This window comes from Pezoporus occidentalis, unplaced genomic scaffold, assembly GCF_034315485.1.
Source record: "Pezoporus occidentalis ecotype Australia unplaced genomic scaffold, CSIRO_AGI_Poc_V1 ctg1, whole genome shotgun sequence".
Taxonomy (NCBI): Eukaryota; Metazoa; Chordata; class Aves; order Psittaciformes; family Psittacidae; genus Pezoporus; species Pezoporus occidentalis.
In genome coordinates this window covers 5,514,297-5,538,619 of record NW_026912778.1, presented here as the reverse complement: position 1 = coordinate 5,538,619, position 24,323 = coordinate 5,514,297, and the positions used below count along the sequence as shown (strand labels likewise).

The window sequence follows — 24,323 nt, the reverse complement described above, 5'->3', positions numbered from 1 at the left end:
TGTTTGCTGATCGTGATGGGAATCACCATGCTAACACGCATACAGAGTGTGTTTTGCCCACAACTGATTTCAAGAGTTAAGCAGAGTCAGGTTTGGGTCTTGTCTGGGGTCAAACAATGATGTAGGAGGACCAAGAGATTTTCCCTGAGGCTGGACAGCCATGAGTGGCAAGGTGTGTGGGACAGTATGGGCAAGTATCTAGGTCAGTGGGCCCCTCCAGTACTTTGAAATTTCACTACGAACAACTGCAAAATCCAGAAGTAAAACACTTAAATGAGGTGTGTGGTCATTCTGGCCATACCAGAGATGGACAAATCATGGCAACATGCTGGGGCTTGGCCTATGCTTACAGGGCCTTGTTCAACACTATCCAGCACCTTCAAAAGGAAAAGAATGTCGGCGGATCTGAGGGCAAAGCAACAGTCAGCGCAGCTACTCCAGCTCCAGGCACAGCAGCTTCACCACCCCCAGCGGCAAGTACAGTCTCTACTCAAACTTTGGCTGCAATGAACAGCGCAGCTACCACAGCGGCAAGTACAGCAGCTGCTCAAACTTCGACTGCAACAGACAGCGCGGTTACCCCAGCTCCAAGCACAGCAGCTACACCACCCCCAGCAACAAGTACAGTAGCTACTCAAACCACAGTGATAATCACTGCAGCCAAACCAGAGGACCACTTCGTACCAATATCGGTTGCCCCTGTACGCAAGAGAACAAGCAAAAAAGACGCAAGAAGGGTGAAGCAAGATGAAGAAACAATGAATTCACCACCCGGTCTAGCATCTGATCAGGAGTCATCATCACATGATGAAGAAGAAGAAGAAGAGGTAACTTCTCGACCTCGGACCTCAACCGAGCTGCGGAATATGCGAAAAGATTTTACCCGTCTACCAGGGGAGCACATCATCACCTGGTTACTCCGATGCTGGGACAATGAGGCCGATGGTCATGAGCTAGAAGGTACAGAAGCCAAGCAGCTGGGATCACTTGCTAGAGAAGGGAGAACTGACAAAGCAATTGCAAGAGACAAAAAGTCCCTTAGTCTTTGGAGGAAGCTCTTGGCAGCTGTGAAAGAAAGGTTTCCATACAAGGATGATGTTATGAGTCGTTCGGCCAAGTGGACTACTATAGACAAAGGCATCCAGTCTCTGAGGGAATCAGCCATCGTAGAGATGATCTATCACATCAAGCCAAATAACGGGGATACACCCATAGACCCAGATGAATTGAATGTACACGACCCATGTGGCGAAAACTTACATGGAATGCATTGTCATCATATGCCCATTCATTGGCAACAGTAACCTGGAATGACATAGTACCACTAACAGTGGATGAAATGGTTCATAAACTCCGAGAGTTCGAAGACAATCTCACCCCTTCCATCATCTCAGCTGTGGAAAAACTGTCCCAGGACCTCGAACAATTGAGGGACGATCTATCTGATTTATCCAGCTCCTCACGTGTACCAACACACGTCTCAGCTATTAACAAAAGGCATCCTATTGTTCAAGAGAGGAGATACAGGAGGTATACGCCACGGGCTACCCTATGGTTTTACTTGCGAGAGCACGGAGAAGACATGACAAAGTGGGATGGAAAACCTACTTCAGCTTTGGAGGAACAGGTGAGTGAACTGAAGAGGGGAGCAAGGGCCAAGACTGATCGTCCCATGAGAGCTACGGCCTCAGTCTCTGGTGAGCAGTTTCCCAGATGGAATGGAAGAGCTGATTTTACTCCAGCTCCTGTGATAACGAAGAATAATCGCTTTTACCACAACTTAAGTGTCCAACGCTGTGATGACCATGAGAGGGGCCCGACCTCCAGCCAGGTGGAGGTAAGGGACAATCGGATTTACTGGACTGTGTGGATCAGATGGCCTGACACATCAGTCCCACAGAAGTATAAGGCTCTAGTAGATAACAGTGCACAGTGTACCCTGATGCCATCAAGCTGTCAAGGGGTGGAACCCATCTATATTTCTGGAGTGACAGGAGGATCCCAAGAGTTGACTGTGCTGGAGGCTGAAATCAGCCTGACTGGGAGGGAATGGCAAAAGCACCCCATTATGACTGGTCCAGAGGCTACATGCTTCCTCGGCATAGACTACTTCAAGAGAGGGTACTTCAAAGACCCAAAAGTGTACCGGTGGGCTTTTGGTATTGCTGCTTTGGAGACTGAGGAAATTGAGCAGCTGTCCACCTTGCCTGGTCTCTCAGAAGATCCCTCTGCTGTGGGGTTGCTGAAAGTTGAAGAACAACAAGTGCCAATTGCGACCACAACAGTGCATCGGTGGCAATATCGCACCAACCGAGACTCCCTGATTCCCATCCATCAGCTGATCCGTAGACTGGAGAGTCAGGGGGTGATCAGCAGGACCCTCTCACCCTTTAATAGCCCCATATGGCCAGTGAGAAAGTCTAATGGAGAATGGAGACTAACAGTAGACTATCGTGGCCTGAATGAAGTCACACCACCATTGAGTGCTGCCGTACCGGACATGCTAGAACTTCAGTATGAACTAGAGTCAAAGGCATCCAAGTGGTATGCCACGATTGATATTGCCAATGCATTTTTCTCCATTCCTTTGGCAGCAGAGTGCAGGCCACAGTTTGCTTTTGCTTGGAGGGGTGTCCAGTTCACTTGGAACCGACTGCCCCAGGGGTGGAAACACAGCCCTACCATTTGCCATGGACTGATCCAGACTGCACTGGAACAGGGGCAAGCTCCAGAACACCTGCAATACATTGATGACTTTATTGTGTGGGGCGATACAGTGGAAGAAGTCTTTGAGAAAGGGAGGAAAATAATCCAAATCCTGCTGAAAGCCGGTTTTGCCATAAAACGGAGTAAGGTCAAGGGACCTTCACAGGAGATTCAATTTTTGGGAATAAAATGGTAAGATGGACGTAGACAGATCCCCACAGATGTGATCAACAAGATAACAGCAATGTCTCCACCAACTAATAAGAAAGAAACGCAAGCTTTCTTGGGTGCTGTGGGGTTCTGGAGAATGCACATCCCAAATTACAGTTCGATTGTAAGCCCTCTCTATCATGTGACCCAGAAGAAGAATGATTTTTAAATGGGGCCCTGAGCAGCAACAAGCCTTTGAGCAAATTAAACGCGAGATAGTTCATGCAGTGGCCCTTGGACCAGTCCAGACCGGGCCAGATGTAAAAAATGTACTGTACACTGCAGCTGGGGAGAACGGTCCTACCTGGAGCCTCTGGCAGAAAGCTCCAGGGGAGACTCGAGGTCGACCCCTCGGCTTTTGGAGTCGGGGATATAAAGGATCTGAGGCCAGCTATACCCCAACTGAGAAAGAGATACTGGCAGCCTATGAAGGGGTTCGAGCTGCTTCGGAAGTGATTGGCACTGAAGCACAGCTCCTCCTGGCACCCCGGTTGCCCGTGCTGGGCTGGATGTTCAAAGGCAGGGTCTCCTCTACACATCATGCAACTGATGTTACATGGAGTAAATGGGCTGCACTAATTACACAACGAACTCGAATAGGAAATCTCAGTCATCCAGGCATTCTAGAAGTCATCATGGACTGGCCAGAGGGCAAAGATTTCAGAATGTCACCAGAGGAGGAAGTGGTGAGTGCTGAAGAGGCCCCACCATATAATAAACTGTCAGAAAGTGAAAAGCAGTATGCCTTGTTTACTAATGGCTCTTGCCGTATTGTGGGAAAGCATTGGAGATGGAAGGCAGCTGTATGGAGTCCTGGACGACAAGTTGCAGAAACTGCTGACGGAGAGGGTGAATCGAGTCAGTTTGCCGAGGTGAAAGCCATCCAGCTGGCCCTGGACATTGCTGAAGGAGAAAAGTGGCCAGTACTTTATCTCTATACTGACTCATGGATGGTGGCAAATGCCCTGTGGGGGTGGTTGAAGCAATGGAACAGAGCAACTGGCAACGCAGAGGTAAACCCATCTGGGCTGCTGCACTGTGGAAAGATATTGCTGCCCGGGTGCAGAACCTGGTGGTGAAGGTACGTCATGTAGATGCCCATGTACCCAAGAGTCAGGCCACTGAGGAACACCAGAACAACCAACAAGTGGATAAAGTGGCTAAGATTGAAGTGGCTCAGATGGACTTAGATTAGCAACATAAAGGTGAATTATTTTTGGCCCGGTGGGCCCATGACACCTCAGGCCATCAGGGCAGAGATGCAACATATAGATGGGCTCATGATTGAGGGGTGGACTTAACAATGGACACTATTGCCCAGGTTATTCATGAGTGTGAAACATGTGCTGCAATTAAACAAGCCAAACAGTTAAAGCCTCTTTGGTATGGAGGACGATGGTTGAAGTATAAATATGGGGAGGCCTGGCAGATTGATTATATCACACTGCCACCAACCCGCCAAGTCAAGTGCCATGTGCTTACCATGGTGGAAGCAACCACCGGATGGCTGGAAACATACGCTGAGCCCCATACCACTGCCCGGAACACTATCCTGGGCCTTGAGAAACAGATTTTGTGGCAACACGGCACCCCAAAGAGAATTGAGTCAGACAATGGGACTCATTTCCGGAATAACCTTATAGATATTTGGGCCAAAGAGCATGGCATTGAGTGGGTATATCACATCCCCTACCATGCACCAGCCTCTGGGAAAATCGAACGGTACAATGGGCTGTTAAAAACTACACTGAGAGCAATGGGGGGGGAACTTTCAAGCATTGGGATACACACTTACCAAAGGCCACCTGGTTGGTCAACACCAGAGGATCTGCCAACAGGGCTGGCCCAGCCCAGTCAGAACTTTTACATATTGTAGAGGGGGACAAAGTTCCCGTGGTGCATATGAAGAATTTGCTGGGGAAGACAGTCTGGGTTATTCCTGCTTCAGGTAAAGGCAAACCCACTCATGGGATTGCTTTTGCTCAGGGACCTGGATATACTTGATGGGTAATGCGGGAAGATGGGGAAGTCCGATGTATACCTCAAGGGGATTTGATTTTAGGGGAAAACAGCCAATGAACTTAATTGTATGCTGTTGCCTGCTGTGTAATACTTTTATAGCCCACCAACTAGATGTCTCCAGGTCATCAGCGATCAGCCCTGACTTCCCTCCAACCATCATCCCAACAGAGAATGAACTTTGATAGAATCGGATGAGTTCCGCAGTAAAGGAACGACCAGCATCAGCAGGCAACGATCCAACACTGAACACAGCCTTTCCTGCCCTGAAAGATTGTTACAAGAAATGGAACCTGACATCATGGACCGAATGGACTCAGTAGCATTATAGGGATGAGTCCATGCACTGAGAAAATGATCTTTTTCTCTTGGTCTGTGTGTATATGGATGTATACATGTGGGAGAGCGATGGTGTATTGAAAATGTGGGATCTGAGCATGACGTGAATGGTATGGAATAAGGGGTGGATAATGTCCTGGGTTCAGCAGTAGCAGCCATGTTTCTCCTTCGTGGTAGCTGGTGCAGTGCTGTGTTTTGACTAATTCAAGAATTATTAACTAATTCAAGAGCCAAGTAATGAATATAGTCAAGGTCTACCTCTTAAAGTGTGGTATGATAGTGAAGAGCATACTGTTGTACTCATGGACAGGTGAAAAGTTATAGCATGTGAAACAAAACATAGACAAAAAGCCCCAAACCTTATAGTTAAAAGATGATAAAAGCAGTAGATACAAATTGCATACCTGAAGAGAAGCTTACCTGACATATAATGCCATTCATTGCTTCATGTAGAAAAAGCAGGATCCAACAGCAGCAGTACTCTTTTCCCCTGGAAGATTTCCCCAGATAATTTTTCTTTTGAATGGCCAAACTTTTCCAAACATTTTGCTGAGCAAATACCAAATTTCAATGGAAATTACTGGGGAAGAGGTTTAGTTCAAAGCATGTCCCAGGAAAGGATGCATTTGTACAAACCAAATAGCATGACAGAGGGAATTCAGTTCTTGTGAGATGCTGTAATAGTTATTTTCCAGTATGGGTGGAAACATAGAAACATTATGTCTATTAGTTTATAAAAAATACATTTGCCCACTACAGGACAGGAAATGCAAAGAGCATATAATAGATATTTTTTTGTATTACTGTGATTAGGATATTTGTCTTAATAAAACGGGCATGAAACTAGATATTTTGACTCTGGTACTTACTTAAATAAAGACTGTCCTCACCTTTGTGTGCAAAAGCTATTTCCACACCAAAATAAAATGGCCTACAGATAAAAAACAAGATCTATGTACCCTGAGAATAATAAAACATGTATCATGATGTGATGAACGATGTTTTTTAATTCTGCACATGCTGACCTATTCATATGATTATAAGTGCTTGTAAATCCCGTGTGGTAGTTGAAAATTTGCCAACCATATAGATTACATATCACAAACCAATAGATAAAAAATAACTAAACAGACTGCTATTTGCCATCTTTTTTATGCAAGCCAAATTGCAGGATATTTTAAGAACAGGAGGTTTATTTTGGTTTACTTAGAAATTAATACACAGATGCAGAAACTCATGCTTCTAGAGCAGTGCATAAGGAACACAACAATAATATTTTTTTTTGCATATGATTTTGAGAAAGGAAGATGCAAACTGCAGTGAAACGAGTCTTTCTTTAGCCTGAAGTAGAGCTGCTTGGATTTGAAATATTTGTAGCACCCTGCCTGATATAAAGAGGAAAAATGGTCTACTTGAGGGGTGGGTTTTTTAATGCTTTAGGGATATAAAGCTGTTCAGATTGCTTAAAAAGCTGATCTCCTTTTTGTCTAATATAGATATATTAATTAGAAATGACGGTATGCCTCTCCTTAAAAGCAAGCACATGTTAATGACCTGTTCCCTGTTTTCTAATTTATTGGAGAATGGAGATTAAAACAAGAGCACTTTCTCCAGTAGTAACAGCACAAGCCTCTGAAACATTTTAAGTGTAGCTGATAATCAAGGACAGGAAAAGCTGCTGCTGATAAAAGAAAAACTTGAATCCAATAATGTTACTGTAATGTTTACTTGGACCTTTTGTAATGTGAAATGTGTAACAATCAATTCTGTAAGGATCTGACAATGAAATTGAGAAGGCTGGTGTTCTTCCCTGATGATCTTTTTCTCCAAGTGGAAACTATCTCAAAACCACAGTATGACCTATGAAAGTCCTGCTTTTACTTGCATTGTGGGCAGTATACAGATGCCTACTCTTATTTAGTGTCAGAGTCTAATACATAAGCATTTAAAGAGTTTATTGACTTTAACAGCCAATAGCGTCTCTAACATAAAATCAACTCAAACCAACTCATCAACTCTCCTGTTATTTTGGGGTGAATTTTATTCATGTGAGAAGGAATTATGTTTCTCAATACATGTCAGAAACTTCATCTTTCACTTTCTTGGTCTCCTGACTATACATACACATAAACCTAATCAGATTTCAAACCCAGGGGAATGTTTCTGACAAAACTTCATCCGTTGAGAGAGTTCTTTATTTGTCTCATTTTATGATCTTAAAGTAATAAAAAGACAACCTGAAATGAAAAGCAGACCCAGAAAAACAGAGCATATCAGTTTCATTCCTGATTTTCATGCACACTTTTGTGGGGGCAGGAGAGGAGCCTTGGAGAACTGGTTATGTAACACAGGAGGATTTGGGAGCATGAAGAAAAAATAGAAATTGCAAGAGAAACATAGAACAATTAGTTTCAGCCTTCCCAAAACCAGTAATTTTCATTGACTAATTATGAAATTTATGAAATAAAAAAAACAACCAGCTAAGAAGAAATAACTTTTCGTGAGAAGGAAGATGTGACTGCTCTTACTGGAAATTTTCCCAGAAATTCTAAAAAAAAAACCACTCCAAACCAAAAAAACAAAACCTAAAATTCCCCCCAAAACACATACATCCTAGCATATGTTATGCAAAAAATAACCTCAGAAAACACTGTCTCCTTTTCATAACATTCTTAAGATTGCTCAGTGGGCAATATGTTCACTAAAACTGCAGTGAAATACTCCACAGCATCACTTGTCATACATGCTGGCTATGTAAAAGAATAGCAAAATGACCTAATTTCAAAGATAGAACAAAACACATCTGAATAATTCCAGCAATTTGGGAAGGTCTGGAGTTTCTCCTACTTGACTTGCGCACAGGTACAAACTGTAAGACATTACCCAATATCCTGGGTATCTGAAGAGTACCTCTAAGTCTATACTAGCAAAACAACCACAGACCTTTGTTTAAGGAAACAGCTGCAGCAGGTGTTTACAGAAGAAAACAGCTGAAGGACACCAAAGGAAACCATAGTTTCACTCTGACTTTTAAAAAATGGAATGTAACAGCCAACCATAGTTGGTCTATTTGTACTTGGGAAATGCAAAACCTGAGGAGAAATAAATCCATAATCAGAGCAATAGAGGTGTTTTAGAGGATTCAAAATTAAGTGCACATGTTTAGTCTCATAAGATAACAGCTAGGAATAACACCTTAGCAGAAAATATTCAGAGAATAGTATGTATTTAAGCTAAAAAAAAAAAAAATCATAACAGAAATGTTAGTAGATTAATCACAATAAGACCTGAGTTTCTTACTCTTTATTGCCTATAGGTTTCTTTTCCCTCTTCAGTTGCTGATATCTCATGGGCTTGTACATATCTTCTTTTAGAATTGATAGAAGTGATATTTACTTTTAGGCTAATTGTTTATTCATTTTTTTCCAGTGCAACATTGTCCATTTCTCCTATGATATATGATGTATTTATTCACACTAGTGATATATTTTTGTCCAAGATACAAACACTCTGTCTGAATTTGAAAAATAAGTCAGTGATGTCAATCACAGAAACTCTTTCATCTTTCTCTAAATACTCACAAATTTACTTGGCTTAGATTCTATGCATTCATTTTGCGAATGCTGGTTTTGAACTTTTAGTATTGCTATATTATTATGTGGTCTCTTTATCATGTAGAAAGCGTCATAGTCTTTTTTTGCCATCCTTACATTTCCACCCATGCTAGAAGATTTTCTTTGCTGAAATTCAGCTGTGTGATCTGAAAGTAACCTTAGATCAGTTCAAAGATTACTAAAGTCAACAGGGAGGTTCCTGTTCATTCTAGTGAGTTTTGTTTCAGACTGTTCATTGGCCCAAATATTCTTCATTCATCACACCAACAAATGCGAAAAGATGCAGGAGTATTTTTAGATAGAAACAGATTAAGTTGAAAAACCTGCTGCATTCAGTTACAGAGCTTACTGATCCCTATAAACAGGAATGAGCTTCAGATTTCACCTTAAATCATCAGATGTTTTCTGCAAAAATAAGCAAGGACACATTTTGTTAAATTAGTCTCAAAACAACCAGGTATATTTTCTTATTACTTTACTGGATATACACAGTCAGGATCTACAACTTCCTCAGTGAACCTTGGATTTACTTAAAAGACAACTTCTTTTTTCAATATTTATGTTCTAGACTCTGTAACACTGGGGAGAATCCAAGTACATGAAAGATGTAAAGAATATGCTTCATTAACACCTTACTGTCATTGTTTTATTTGCTGGACTTCATTACATTCATGTATTTGGAGACACCTGTAAAAACGTTTCAAGATATAAGTGTTTTGTTACCTAATGCTTTTTTACAATACCTCTTTACCTATAGAACTGGCAGCAACTTAATTGCTGTATTCACTTGCAGGTTATCCAGTCCTTGGATGGGTGATGGCCTGTTTTGTTGTGTTGAAATGCTACAAGAACAATTTGTGAGAGCAATGTATTTTTGCAGTTTTAAGAAAATCTGTGTTCACATTCATTCTCAAAAAGGGAGACAAGATTGACACCATAAAATGATAAACTCAAGAACAGCAAGTTAGGAAATTAAATGGTTAAAAGTTTTAGAGTAAAAATCTTAGGTATGCTGAGAACAAGGATAATTTTAAAGTAAGCATTTAGTAATGTAAGCTCTCCCTCTACAAACCTTCCTTCTCCACTGTCCCAGAAGGAGAAATTTTTTATGTTATTTTACCTTTAAAGACAAGCATTAATAGCAAAATTTTTAAGACACATGCTTAAAGAAAAACAGGAACAGAAACTGTCCTTATGTTTGCATCAGTCTATTGTCATTGGATAATCACAGATTTTAACTACTTTCAGGTACACAGAGATAGGTGAGAAATTGCATGCATGCAATGTTATTTTAAAGGAATTATTCATTTTCCCAAGCTGCTCACGTGTGGATGTGCGGCAGTAGTGCTGATGCGATTTGAGCTGTTTTCTTTTAGAAGATTAAAAACAAGAGGAAAAACGGTCACAAATTACCAGCTGTGCATTTGCAAAGTTTAAAAGAGTAGCTCTGTGAGACACTGGGAAAGAGATCGGTGGGGACCACACCAGAGTCTGACCCCTGTTAACAAAAAAACCCAGGTGCTGTTACTATGGCAACCAGCTTTGATTACAGGTGGAGATAGTTGACATTTTTCCTCTCTAATCTCCCTATAGGCTACATGAGAACTCAGGAAAATACATCTTTTATGGAGGTACAGATTTTTGTTTCAAAAAATGTGGAGCAATTTTATCCATTGCACAGCACTGTTATTCCTCACTGGAACTGCAGAAAGTACAAAACATCCACCTGTGTGTCTGGCAGGATGCCGCACAATTCGGGGGACTTGCATTCATTTGTATTGACTGTGAATTTCAGCCAGTCTCTGGTGTTATTGTAAATCAGAGGATATACACTGAATACCTAAGCTTACATTAATTTCTTCTGCCATGTCTTTTAAAAGCATCCTTTCAATATGAAATAACCCATAACTCCCCTTTTTATTTCTCCCTGTACTTCATGGAAGGGACTCAATACCACTTTCCTGCGACATAGACACATGCACAGGCACCAATCTATTTATTCCTTTCTTGGACAGAGTTAAATGCCCTGTGACTTATATTTGCATTATCATTGTGAAAATGGGCTTGTTGGCTTCTTAGCTAGAACAGTAAGAATGATTTGCTTTATTATGGAAGTTACTAGTATGTTATTTATTAACTTCTCTTACTTAAATGTATTCACATTTCAGAGATCAAGCTTGGCAACTACCATAAATTTTCACAGAAAACAGAGGACCCTGCAACATAGTTATGTTTTTGAACAAACTCAGTTTTTGGCATTGAGTAAAGATGATTTTAAGTGTAAATGCTCTTTTAACACTTACACAAGAGCTAATGAACTTCAGATTCCCTATATTTAACATATATACATTTCCTCAAAGTAGCTTCATTGCTCAGTTCAAAATGTCTTCTTCATGACGCAGGCTGAAGATGGGAAAAAAAATGGCTCAAGTTTTCATTTGTAAAATAACATTTCATTTAATAACTATGATTTTCAGGAAGTCACATGTAACGAAAAAAAACAGTTTTTCAAGGAAAAAACATCTTAACCTTTGGCAGTAGTCACTGCAAAATGGAATTTGAGATAATCTCTGTGAACACTATTTTTTGATTTGGTTTCAAGTGCAGAGTAGGTTTTTCTTTAACATTTCTGTTAACATTTAAGTATTTCAGATGCACCAGAATTCTAAACATAAGACCCAGTTCCTTTGTTCTTTAGTTGATCCAGAATGTTAGACAGCTTAATATAAATTTGTAATCTGTAGAATTTTCTCCATTGTTTTTTCATTTGGCAATTCTTCTTTTATAAGACTCATAAAGGCAACAGTCTGTAAAATCCGTTTCAGGTTTTCTTGCTCAGTTGTTCTAATCTTGGTATCTTTTTCTTTCTCAAGAGGCTAGTGTCTTTTTATTTTTTCATTTCAATTAGAATTCTCTGAATGATTCTTCATGATGTGGAAAGTCTTCATCTCTTCAAGGAATCTGATTTAGTTAACCTAAAGTGACCTCAATTTTGAACACAATAGAAATAATTTGTTTTCTTTACCTCTACCTTTTAACACAGTCATGCTTAGATGATCTTTTCTGGTAACCTTACTAAGAACTTTAAAAAAGGATTTAGGTAAAACATTATAGGAACAGAAAAGCTAATTGAAATTTCAATAAAAAATTAATTGCCACATCCCACTACAATAAAGAGGTCAAATCATCCTCTCATGCTCATAGTGCACATTGTCAGAAATACACTGATGCAGAAAAAGGACCAGTAATGGTACCATTGATCTTGCATTCATTTGCAAACATTTATTAACCCTGTTCTCCTCACAGCACTGTGGGCATACCCAGAGGGAAAGGAAATGTCCAGATGTATGCTATCATGTTTACACTATTTTGCACACATTTATATAGTCATATAAGATGTAATTCCAGGATGCTTCTAATTATGAATTTCTAACAGTTAAGTAAAAAATGCTCTGGAAAATTCCCTGGAAGTTTTTCCTGTATTTCCACAGCTTTTAGACACAGCATGATGGCTCCTTTCTTCCTGGCTGTTGTTTCTCCCACTCAAATACATGTTTGTTCACTGCAGAAGACCATTTTGGGAATATACTTATTATTTTTCTGCTTATTATTTTTCCATACTGGTTATTATTTTTCCTAACCCAAACTAATCCCAAACTTATCATAGCTTCATAACCTTGACACACTTAGATTTTTCCCATGTTTTCTCCCCACCAACCTACCCCTGTTGGTTGATGTTTTCAGGAATTCTGATGGACATTGATGGACATATTTTTTCTTATACAGCAGCTATAGTAATGATAGAAATCCAGTGTGATCAGTCTGTAATACTAATGTTCTACTTCTGCTACAAAATGAATGTAGAACATCTATGTCACATTTTCCATGTTTGGACCAGTTACCTTTTTATTTTATGCTAGTAATGAAGTCCTATCTTTCTTGCTTACTTAATCTGCTTACAATACACGGCAAAACAACTATGCAATCAAGAATACAACCCAAGAATACAACTTCTCCTGAACATTTTATTTAATTATGTCAAATTTGCTGATGGCAGATGAAGCTTTCATGAAAGACTTAAGGTCTTTTCTATCAAATTTTGATATCTAGATAGAATTACAAGAAGCACCAGGAAAATCATGACATGATTCTATGATTCTAATATGTATTCCAATATTCTATTATATAGCAGATTCAGCTGGTAAAAAAATTACATGAAAATTGTTGTGCAGCAGGAAAATCATAACATAGTTGTCACCACAGGAACATGGTGGGACAATTCGCTTGATTGGACTGCTGCAGTAGATGGCTACAGGATCTTCAGGAGACATAAGCAAGGAAAGAGAGGTGGTGGGGTTGCACTGTATGTCAAGGAGTGCATTGACTGCCTTGAACTTAGTGTTGTGAGTGAGAAGGTTGAACATTTGTGAGTGAAGATAAGGGGAAGGCCAACAAAACAGATGTCCTGGTAGAATTCTGCTCTAGACCACCCAACCAGGATGAAGCTACAGATGAAGTATTCTCCAAACAAGTGGGAGAAGTTTCATGATCACTTGCCCTTGGTCTCCTGGGGGACTTCGACCTACCATATGTCTGCTGGGAGTACAACACAGCAGAGAAGAAACAATCCAGCAGGTTCTTGGAGGGTGTAGAAAATAACTTCCTAACCCAGCTGTTGAGTGAGCCAGCTAGGGGAGTCCCCTGGCTAGATATCCAGCATCTGCCTATACTTTTAGTGACAGAAATTTTGCCTCAGTATCTTTAGAAATTCACCTGTGTCTAAACTGTTGAGTAAATAGAGGATAGAAATATCATCTTGAAAATTATTGTACATCTTTTTGCATGCACATGTTTGTTAAGCCCGACCAAATACTTTCAAACTCTATTATAAGAGTCAGTATTCATGTGCTATATGGAAAAATCACAAATAATCAATAAGGCAAATAGAAAAGGGGTCAGAAAAAGACTCACCTAATTAGTCAAGAAGAGCTAGTTGGGAAAAAAGATTTCCTTTATTCTTTTGAGGCAAGTCTTATGTGTTTTAAAAAGTCATAGGTTCAGCTAAATAGCATTGAAATGTGAGATAAATGGTATCAAAATAAGTACATGTCATTCCCAGCTTGACATTCAAGACTGAATCAACAGCTAATTGCACCAAGGTCTGACAGGGAGGGCAGTACTGCACTTTGTGGGTGAGAAGTTTTCCAGGGCTAAATAGCAAAGTTAGGAGTCTAACTACTGGGATTAACAGGTTTTTATCTCGATAACAAAGGAATAGGGAACAACAAGGTGATTGGTGCAACCACTTGCAACATTCTGTGTTTCCTGATCTTTTTCCTTCCCTTGCCTTTACTCACTTCAACAAAGCTTGAAGACACCTTTTCATCTCAGTCTGTATTGAAAAACAGCATGGAGCATTGAAAAGGCAATGGCTTTTGCTGCATTCCTTCATGTTTAGGGAAACACCTATTTAGAATATTTTTTCCTTTTTGAAAAAAAAAATATAACTCAAAATCAGCATTGGTTTCTCTTCCTAATTTGAATACAGTGCAAATTTGAATAACCTTCAGCTATTTTAAAGTGTTATTTTTAAGCCCTCTTATCATCCATAGCTAATTAACCCATTTCAAGGAAAGAGATGTAAAATTAAACTTAGACTGTAATTACACTGCCCCAGGAGGAAAATCTGCTTGCTGCATGTAGAGTGTGTTAATGTCATTACCAACCTAGAAGAAAGGATTTAATAGATTTCTAGATAGTGGCTGTATGAATGCTAGGACATTGCTGATTTCAGCAGGAGCAGCAGTAAAGCAAGGCAGAAAACAATACTTAAATTTTCAAATTCAGAGAATCAGAGAAGCAATGAATAAACCATGTTGGGAAAGATAAAGAAGTTGAGGAAACTAGAGTTCATATATTGGGCAACTTTCTTTAATTGTATTGTTAAAGAACTTAAATCTGGTTATGATCACAGCATGACATGTATCAAAAATGGCTTTAACAAAGTCTGTGTTATACTACAGAGTTTTGAATTTGTCTAAGGCAAATCAATGTCATAAGCATTGTATCTTCTAGGGCTACAAAAAGAAAAACAAAACAAAACAAAACAACAAAATCTGTGTTTTGATTTATCATGTAGTTAGTGATGGTCAGCTACTATTCAGTTACAAGTATTATTGCAAGGAATATTATTTATCACTCAAGATATACTGAGCTGATTCACTTTTTCTTTTGTCTCTTTACATTTAGAAAGCCAAGGAAATTTTGAACAATTGTTTTATAGAGACTTATTACACATTCTTCAGAACTGCCACAATACTTACCCTCAAAGAATGTGTGTATAAAGTCACTTTATAGGGAAGGAGACAAAGTGAGAATATGAGATAGATTTCCAATCCCTTTCTATTAAAAACCTAAACATTTCTTTTGCAAGTATCTCTGCCAGTTCAATGGAACAGTAGCATAATACACCATCAAGTGCAATCAATGGTATTTGCTGACATGAACATTTTAATTATGCATCACAGAAATGTAGTCACATTTGGAGGATCTTTATACTTGCATCCTCAATTTATAATTATTTCAACATTTCCATATGTCATAGCTTGATCAATTGAAGGGCACAGGAAGTCCTTATGTATACATTACAATGACACAGTATCAGCAATAAAAATGCAGCACACAGCAATCTTCCTCACTGTACTTTAGTCTGTGATATTAGAAGTGATGCTATGTACCTAGTGGTAATGGCAGGCCTTGCCACCATTCCCTTGTATGGACTAACCAAACACAATGATGACCAGGAAATAAAACTATAAGCTGTCTGGAAGTGTCAATGGACTTCAAAAAAGCTGTGCCTGCACTGAAATAATTTTCTCATTACCACAGAACTTTTGCTTTCCACAAAGGGACACTGAAATCAGCAATGTTTTCCACAGCCACAAATTGTGTCTTTCCATCTCAACACTGTTCAACTCCCAGTTGCCAAACTGGCATCCTGTGTAGCACAAATGAGCTTTGACTATGTAATTCACAGATCCTTCTGTAGCAAAGGGGAAAATTGTCACTGCTCAGCAGTACAAGCTGTATGTTTAACATTAAAAGGGATTCAGGAGGCGTAATCTGCCACTCAAGTCAGATTTCACTAGAGCTGTGCAGGGCTCTGGAGCATCAACATGAGTTTGCCAGTTTGAATTTGAGTTGGCAGCAGCACAGCAGCGACAGAGCGCAGACTGACAGCGAAAGGTCAGGTGTGATGAGTAGATCTAGAAGGTGTCAGTTCAGCAGTGGTATTTAGCAATATCATCTGTAAATGGGACAAGATGAGGTGGCCTGAAGACAATCTGTAGGAGACAGAGGAAGGAGAATGAATCTCAGAGCTCTAATGTAAATGGACAGTAGATAGAAGCTGAAAAGAAGTGCTGCTTTCATAATAAGAATAAAAAGGAAGCTAGCAGAGTATACAACACCGGTCTAGGTAAAAGAGGAGGAACTAACATTATAATATTTCAGAGAAAGATTAAGGTTATGAGGCCTGAGAAATATTCCCAACATTGTACTGCTATCATGTATACTGACACAATTTCTTAGGGAAAAAAAAATGAAGTATGTTTAAAAGAAAAGTGAAAAATCATAATGGAATATATCTTTTACAATTGTTCAAATAAATTACTATTTATACAACAATAAAAAAACAAACTATGTGTCTTTTCATGGCCCTTGACATGGGCCAGCATATTGTACAGCAGATCCCTGATAACATATGACATTTTACTAGCAACACTTAACATGTGTAACCACATAACTCATTAACAGAATTAATGTAAATTCCATTGTCTCACATTGGAACTAGGGTTCTGCATTGTCTTTCCAGGTGAGTGCTGCAAGAGAAATTGCATTTCCTCAAGCTTTCTTTTACCAGTCAGTGGAACTTGAACTTTTTTTTGTCCAAATTGAGATTTTCCACAAAAGAAGTCATACCCCAGACACTATATGTGAGCCCTTTAATTAGAGTATTCTCCCAGAAGATAGAGGATGTGGATTGAGACCCACCTCTGAAAAAGGAGGCATTAAATTTGTCTCCTCTGCCTTCTGGGCAAATGTCCTACCTACCAAATTATTGTGGAAGACTAAGACCACCTTTGGGAAGGGAGAAGCTGAAAGAAAGACTTTTGAAAGAAACCACCCAGTAGAGAAACACAACTTGTGAATTCTTAGTGAAGAATTTGTATTGTCTTTAATAAGGTGCACAACCTCAGGGAAGAGAAGAATCAATGATATATCCACACAGTCTGTGCTTTTCATCTCCCTCTAAATGAGGCAGAATTTTAAGTGATGCAACCCTGTACAAAGCCCTTTTCAGTCCACCATAAGACATCTTGGTTTTTTTTTTTGCTGTTGTTGCACTTTAAATTGCAATGTAACAGCAACAAAAGAATCTAATTAAACAAAACAAAGTGAATTCTGGTTTATATTTTAAACTGGTTCTTCAGAGTGTCAACAATTCCTGTGATTTCAAATAATCTATTAGATCTAGGTTTTTCTTCCTAACTTTTACCTTAAAATGTTGGACCAAAACTAATTAAGAAAAAAAAGGGGCAGCAAAATGTTTCTTATTTCAAGCATACACATAAGTATTTTTCTTATTTATTTTATTATAAACACTGATGAAAGTTAACAGTTCCAGGTGTTTTGGTAATCTTTTCTTAGAACTATTAACAAGGAAAAAGTATGAAAACATGCTGAAAGGAACATGAAACAGTCCACTAAGGATTGTTAGCCATGGTTGTGGGTTGGGTTTTTTTTTCCTCTGAAAAAATTATTGCTTGCCCTTGTCTTAGAGCTTTTACCTTCTGTCCTTTCAGTTCACTGACACCTTGATACAGAAAACCTATAGCAGGAGCTAAAAATAAAATGCATGGTTATTTATTTGAATCAGGTGAACTTCAGTCATATAACCAATACGGGGAAAAAAACATGCATATTGCATTCAGAGAACATTTGATTGAAAGCAATGCCAAATTTTAAATCTGTTCTATTTGCCAGTAACAAAAATAGTATGTCATGTACTTAACCCAACAATTGATTTCTTTAACAGTCACAGAAAAATATCATGCCTATTATTTTTAGCTAAAGATATGTTAACAAATATCACATACTGAAAGGATAAAATAAAATACAGCACTGTACATAAATATCGAGTAATGGCTAAGTTTTAACAGGCTTTCTTAAGCCTTGAAATGCTCATAAAACAGAAAAAGGAAGAGTAATATAAAGAAATAATTAGAAAGAGTAACATAAGGCATAGTAATATAAGGCTTAATATATGTCAGAAAGAATAATATAAGCCATCAAATGTGCTGCAACAACTATGGAAGAGCATTCACATGCAGTTGTAGCAGAATTTTAGGACAGAGTTCAAATACAAGCCAAGCTCTACCCCAAACCCATGTTTTCCTGGCAGAAAAAAAAGCAACATTATATAAGATGAGCTGGAACATAAGCCATCACATAAACAGAATAATGATTCAGGCTCAGATAGAAGCAATCTAAGTTCAAATTTCATTAAGACCCAAAGTAAGGTGATAGAAAAACACATCACAGGAAATTTAATGGTACTGTTTGCTTAGCAATGTGCTAGTCATCCTTATGAAAGGATTCAGAGCGTACCTCTTGGGAAATGTCCATATTGCCACAGATACAACATAAATTTTGAGATATTAAAATTCACCCCACCTTCTGAACCTGATCTTGAGAGATTTATTAAATTTTATTCTCGGGAAGATGACCTTAAGAGACAGTTTAATTAAAAACACACTTGCAGGAAAACACATCTGCAGAAAAAATCACAGAATGGCACAATCTAAGAATTTGGGTGTACAGCTGCAAATAATATTTTCTTCCTGTCTTAACCACACAAAAAGAATGATGGCTGCTTTTGGTTTGACATTGACTGACATGTTTGTGGTTATGTATAGAGAGTAAATATCCTACTTATTCTCCTTTTCTGCTTTTCTTCCATCCTCCAACATCTCCAACTAAACTTCTTGCCTATAACTGTAGGTTACCTGCAAATTCTTTGTACAGTGTGATTCCTTGGGGAGGGTGGTGTGTGTGGAACCAACTGAAATAAAAACAACGATGTGAGGGAAAAAGGAATGGCATTAAACTGGCACCTAACAAATAACCTTCAAATTCCCCAACTCAGCCTGCAAGTAAAGCAAAAGTCTGTCTCTGTTTCTTCTCCTGCTGTCTTCCATCACATTGTGCTTCATCCCTCTGGTTTTATCCCTTTCACATCCTGCCTTAGTCTGGGTCTTCTCCCCAGGTCTTAGGGTAGCACAAGCTGCAGCTCCCCAAACTAAACAGACTCCTAGCCTTCCTTCCTGAAAAAATTGCTCCAAATAGCTGTTCTCCTAGTGAGTAATACATTTTCTCTGTAACCTGCCACTGATTTTCACCTATACACACAGAAAGTTATTGACATCTCCTGCATCTTTTGAAGCAATTTTGTCTTTTAGTCCAGAAGCTTCAGAGTAAATGCTCCTATTCATACTTTATTTATTACTAATCTCCTTAAAGTATGAATTATCTGGAGTTTTTTCATTGTCTACAGGTAGAAGTATTTGCCAGTAAAACAAAAATAAATTTTTGAAACGGTTAATTAGCAGACAAATTTTAAACTTCTAGATTTAGAGCTTGTGTTTGCTTCGCTTTATGCGGTAGCCACTAAACAGCACTGAACAGCACTGACTGTAAAGCACTGTGCCTTAGACTGTCCAGAGAAATTCCTTCACTCATTTTATAGATCTTTCTCAAGTGGAAGAAAATAGTTCAACTGGCACTAACCTTTCAGGTAAAACAACAAGTACATGAAAGCACCATGTGTGTGTTTACATATATGTATATGTACATAAATACATACAGGTTTATATGCATATGAGGTATCCAGGTATACTAACTGTTCAGTTGTTACTTTTTAAATGCACAGATGCAGCAGAGGCAGTAATAGTTAAGTCTGGGTTTGAGAGTTAGTATGAAAATTCAGTCAGCTGGTTCTGTAGTTACAGACAATGCTTACTCCATTTTAAAAACTGCTTTCAAGAACTGTTTGGGAAAGAGTTAAGGGTTTCCATCTTAGGAAAAACTGGGTTGATGGGACATCATTTTCAAACAATTTACTTTGATAGCACTTTGATTTAAAAAAAAATAAGAAGAAATTTCAGAATACAGTTTTTTTCACAATTGTTTAATAAATCTATTATGAAATACACTCAAAAATGTTTAAAAATATTCTAATATAAATTAAAAAGAGGAACTCAAAAAAAAATTGTAAATTGTCAGAACATTTCAAATTACTTTGAAAAAAATTTTAAAACTTCATCTTCATGGCATAATCCAAGAAAATGTCTTTCATGTCTTTTCCCTTTGCAAAAGAATTTATCTCCCTAACAAAGCTACCGATGTCATGCTATTCACTGGGGTATCACTTCCACAGGACAAAGAAAAGGAAAACAAAAAAATATTTAAAAAAATGCATCAAATTCCAAACCTCAGGGTATGTGAGCTGATGCAGTACCTTGGGCACCTTCATGCTATCGCCTCAATAGTGCTAAAGCCCCGTTGCTTGTAACTCTGGAGCCTCTCTCCTCAGCTGCTGTAGCAGTCTCTTCTCAGTGCCTCTGTGGCACTGGTCTTCCCTTGTGCTCCCATGCTGCTCTTGTGTGTCTGGTCCCATGATCTTGAACTTGCAAACCCCTGGTGTTCTTGCTGTGGCAATTCTCGCAGGAAGCAAACACCACTGATGGGATGTTGCCCTTCTTTCCTCTGCTTTTCTTTTCCTCCTGTTTTCTGGTTTTTGCTTATATGAGGAAGCTGAACACAGTGCAAAATAAGGTAGCCAACCATTGAAATGCTTTGTAAACATTAAATAAGACACACATACAGGAACTTAATGGATAAAAAGGATGCCATGTTTGCACCTGGTTCGCATACAACAATCGTTAATAGCCTCATAAGCAAGAACAAGCTGTGGGGAGTTTGAGCAAGTCCCAGTGCAAAGCATCATGCTCGGGAGAAAGCATGGCAAAAAAATCATCATCACCTTCATCATTTCTACCTGCTGTACTGGAGAGTGCCCCCGGCGGCTGACCACTAGGGAGAGTTTTAACTTTCCCTTTTCTCTGTCTTTCTCCTTTGTTTTTATCCTATCCCAGAACTATCTTTCTCTGTTCTAACATATACCATTAGCTACAGAACCCACTATGAAATCTTCTCTCATGTGAACCAGCCTCAATATCTTTTATGTAATGGTAATATTGACAAAAAGATAGTATAGTTTTTATTTGGTTGGGACATTTTATTTTGAGGATTATTTTTTTTTTATCAGCTTAATCTGAAATATGAGAGTAATAATGGCAATGTGCCATTGTTTTATCTCTGCACATAAGTTGAATATAAATTCAGATATTTTCAATGTGATGTGGCTTCCAAGCAGTAAGAAACTTCCTTTAGCTGCCCCCTGCCACCTGCTAGCTGCTGTGACAATAATTTTGATATGTTTTTGGTTTTCTTATGATAACAAAAAAGCTGAACCTACCCTAAGGCACAAACCTGCCTTTGAAGCAGTAATCCATGCTGGAGCCCATCCATACATGCATACAAACACACACGCATATACTCTTCAGTACACTAGTGATTGCTGTTTTAAACACAAGAGATAAAACAAAATCAGTTCTCTTTTCCCTAACAGCATCTACTTTATATAACATTAAACAATATTTACTGATGAATTAGCTTACTAGAAATTTTGATTTCAGGGGTGAGGTGAGCAGGCTTTATTTTCTATGCTCTCTAGCATTGTCAAGTTGCAGATGTCACTGTTGCAACATATGCTACATGTGCATCATGTATCAAGCCAAAAACTCTCCAGTTAACAGAAATCATAACATTTTGCAACTGCTGAATTGATCTGATGCACTAATAATACAACGAGCTTCAGACTTCTTTTGGTGCCAGATATTTTTCTAAACCATCTAAGTTAAACCCGTTGACATGAGAAAAATTAATATGCCAGTGAAGATAGCAGGAAGCAGACATGGCTTACCACTATATTCAGCATAGATATGCTGATTATCCTGCCATTTTTGTCTGATTTTGCTGTCGCTTTATAGTCTGCTACTGATACCCTGATGAGCTCCAACTTTCAGAAACATCTATGGACCTTTACACCATGTGTTTGGTGTAGATAAAAGACTCACGGCTGTAGCAGCTATTTACTCATTATTTATTCTTATTATATAAGAGAGATAGAAGAACTCATGTGGAAGTTAGGCTTATAGTTGTTTCCTCTTAAAACAGAAAAAAGAAACTGTATGCAATCTTGACAGGAAAGCCAGTGAGATAAAACCTTATGTTTTCTGTGGTTCAATTTCAATTAATTATTCCAGTTTGGCTAGATCAGAATTAGAGCTGTGTCCCTTCTTTAAGTACCAAACTTTCAAAAGAGGATTCAATTCTTACCATAAAATGTTCATGACCAATGGTGACTCTTTATTCTCTTTACATTTTCCTGAATTTATTTCCTTACTTTGCTTTTACATTAGTTTTACTGCTTTTGCACCTCACCCTCCATCATCTTAGATTTTAAATCCGTTTAAAGATTTTTATAATGTCTTGTATGGATTTCTAAAGAAATACTGATGTGAGTTTTGATGCCATCTACTTGTTAGAATAAGAAATACATTAAATAATGAAGTATGAGTAGACAAAGGACGGAAAAAATATAAAAAAGGTTAATATAGAAAGTTTCTAGGAAAGCATGGAGGTCTGATAATGGCAATTGCCTTTTCATAAGAGGAAGTCATTATTCCCCTCATTACTACAATTTCTAACATTTGTGTCTGTTTCAAGTTGTTGTTTCTCAAGGACTTTGTTTACATATATATGTAAGCTGCAAAAAATTTTATTCCTTCCTCAAAACATCATAACCTAAGAACAAACATCCACATATTTGCTGATTTAACTGCTTGCAATTTCAGTCTCTTTCAGTGCTTGTTACACAGTCCACATTTCTAGTATTCCTCATTAAGCACTGATCAATGCAACGAATTTTGCATCAATGCACTAAATTCTGCAGTAGGTCATGCAGTAATTAATTTTGTATTTAAATTACAAAACAGAAAGAAATATGCCTGGTAGCTGAATAAGCAACATTCATAAACCATTTGTAATCCACACGCATTTTCACAGACTTCACATTGATGATTGACACCATGCAAGTAACAACAACTCAAAACTGCAAGAAAGCAGGATGCCAGTGAATGACAGGTTTATTTTGCCATAACTTAGCTTGCTTAATGCTGACCTTTTCCATATAAGCAAATTCTGAGCAGGCAGAAGCTTAAACACTGATAGTAAATTTACACTGTTCATTTCAAACATCTATTTTGAAGATTGTTTTCATCTCTGTGGCCATTTAATTTCTTATACATTTAATTCAGAAAGTCAAACTAACCTTTAAATTTTGTAAATATTGAAAAGTTAATCACATTTGTATTTAATACAAATACCAAATACATTAATAAATCTTCCTAATGATGAAGTTATTCCTGAGACTAGCAAAGCTTCCCCTGAACCACAACTGTCTTTGTTTTTTCTTTCTAAATGATAAGGGGTTTATCATTTTATCATTAAATTAGAATTTAGAATTTAAAGTTCATTGTATAAATACCAGCTCACATTTAATACTATTACAAATACTACTGAAACCAATATTGAACCAACCTACTACGTATTCATTTTTGAGTGCTCAGAAAATGGTTATATTCGCAGACTGAACAGCAGAGTGTCAATAAGGAAAATACAAATGATATATGAAAAATTAAGAAAGTTACATTCTTTCAACTTTTCTTCCTCTTCTAATACTGTGGGGTTTTGTCATAAGCAAAAAAATCATGGATTAAATACGATGCATAAACCTGTAAGCAATTCCATTCTGCTTTTCTTTCAAACCCCCAGATGTTTTCCTTTTAAGTGAACAATTCCTCTAACTATTGCATGTTTTGTATTTGATCCTGTGCATTTGAATGGCCTGTTTCTTTGTCTGGAAAAATATAGCCTCTGAATCTCAGTCATAATTTATTTTATTTTAATGCAGCAGTGAAGCTAAACAGGCAGCAGTGCCACCAGGTATGAGCAGTGCCCTTTTTCATCAGGATGAAGTGTAGTAGAAAAGTTGAGCCACCATAAAAATCAGACATAAAATACAATCACAGGATACCATTAATTTTTGTTATGTTAAGGTTTGTGATTTTATGTACTGCTTACTCATTGTTCCTAGTATATTTTTAAGTAAATCAAACTAAATCAGGAATAGTTCCAGCTTACTCATAAGACATACATAAAAATTTATTAAGAAATTAATTGGGATATCTA

General features: G+C 38.1%; 1 protein-coding gene across 1 annotated transcript in view; it reads left to right on the top strand.

Annotated features, from left to right (window-relative positions):
• Window positions 1-2,598: 2,598 nt before the first annotated feature.
• The window catches only part of LOC134165926 (uncharacterized), a 199,820-nt gene continuing 178,095 nt past the window's right edge, over window positions 2,599-24,323 (top strand). The window contains exon 1 of the mRNA XM_062623199.1: window positions 2,599-4,207. Coding sequence (XP_062479183.1) covers window positions 3,075-3,995 — 921 coding nt within the window. The 5' untranslated portion in view covers window positions 2,599-3,074 and the 3' untranslated portion in view covers window positions 3,996-4,207. The remainder of the gene's footprint in view (window positions 4,208-24,323) is intronic.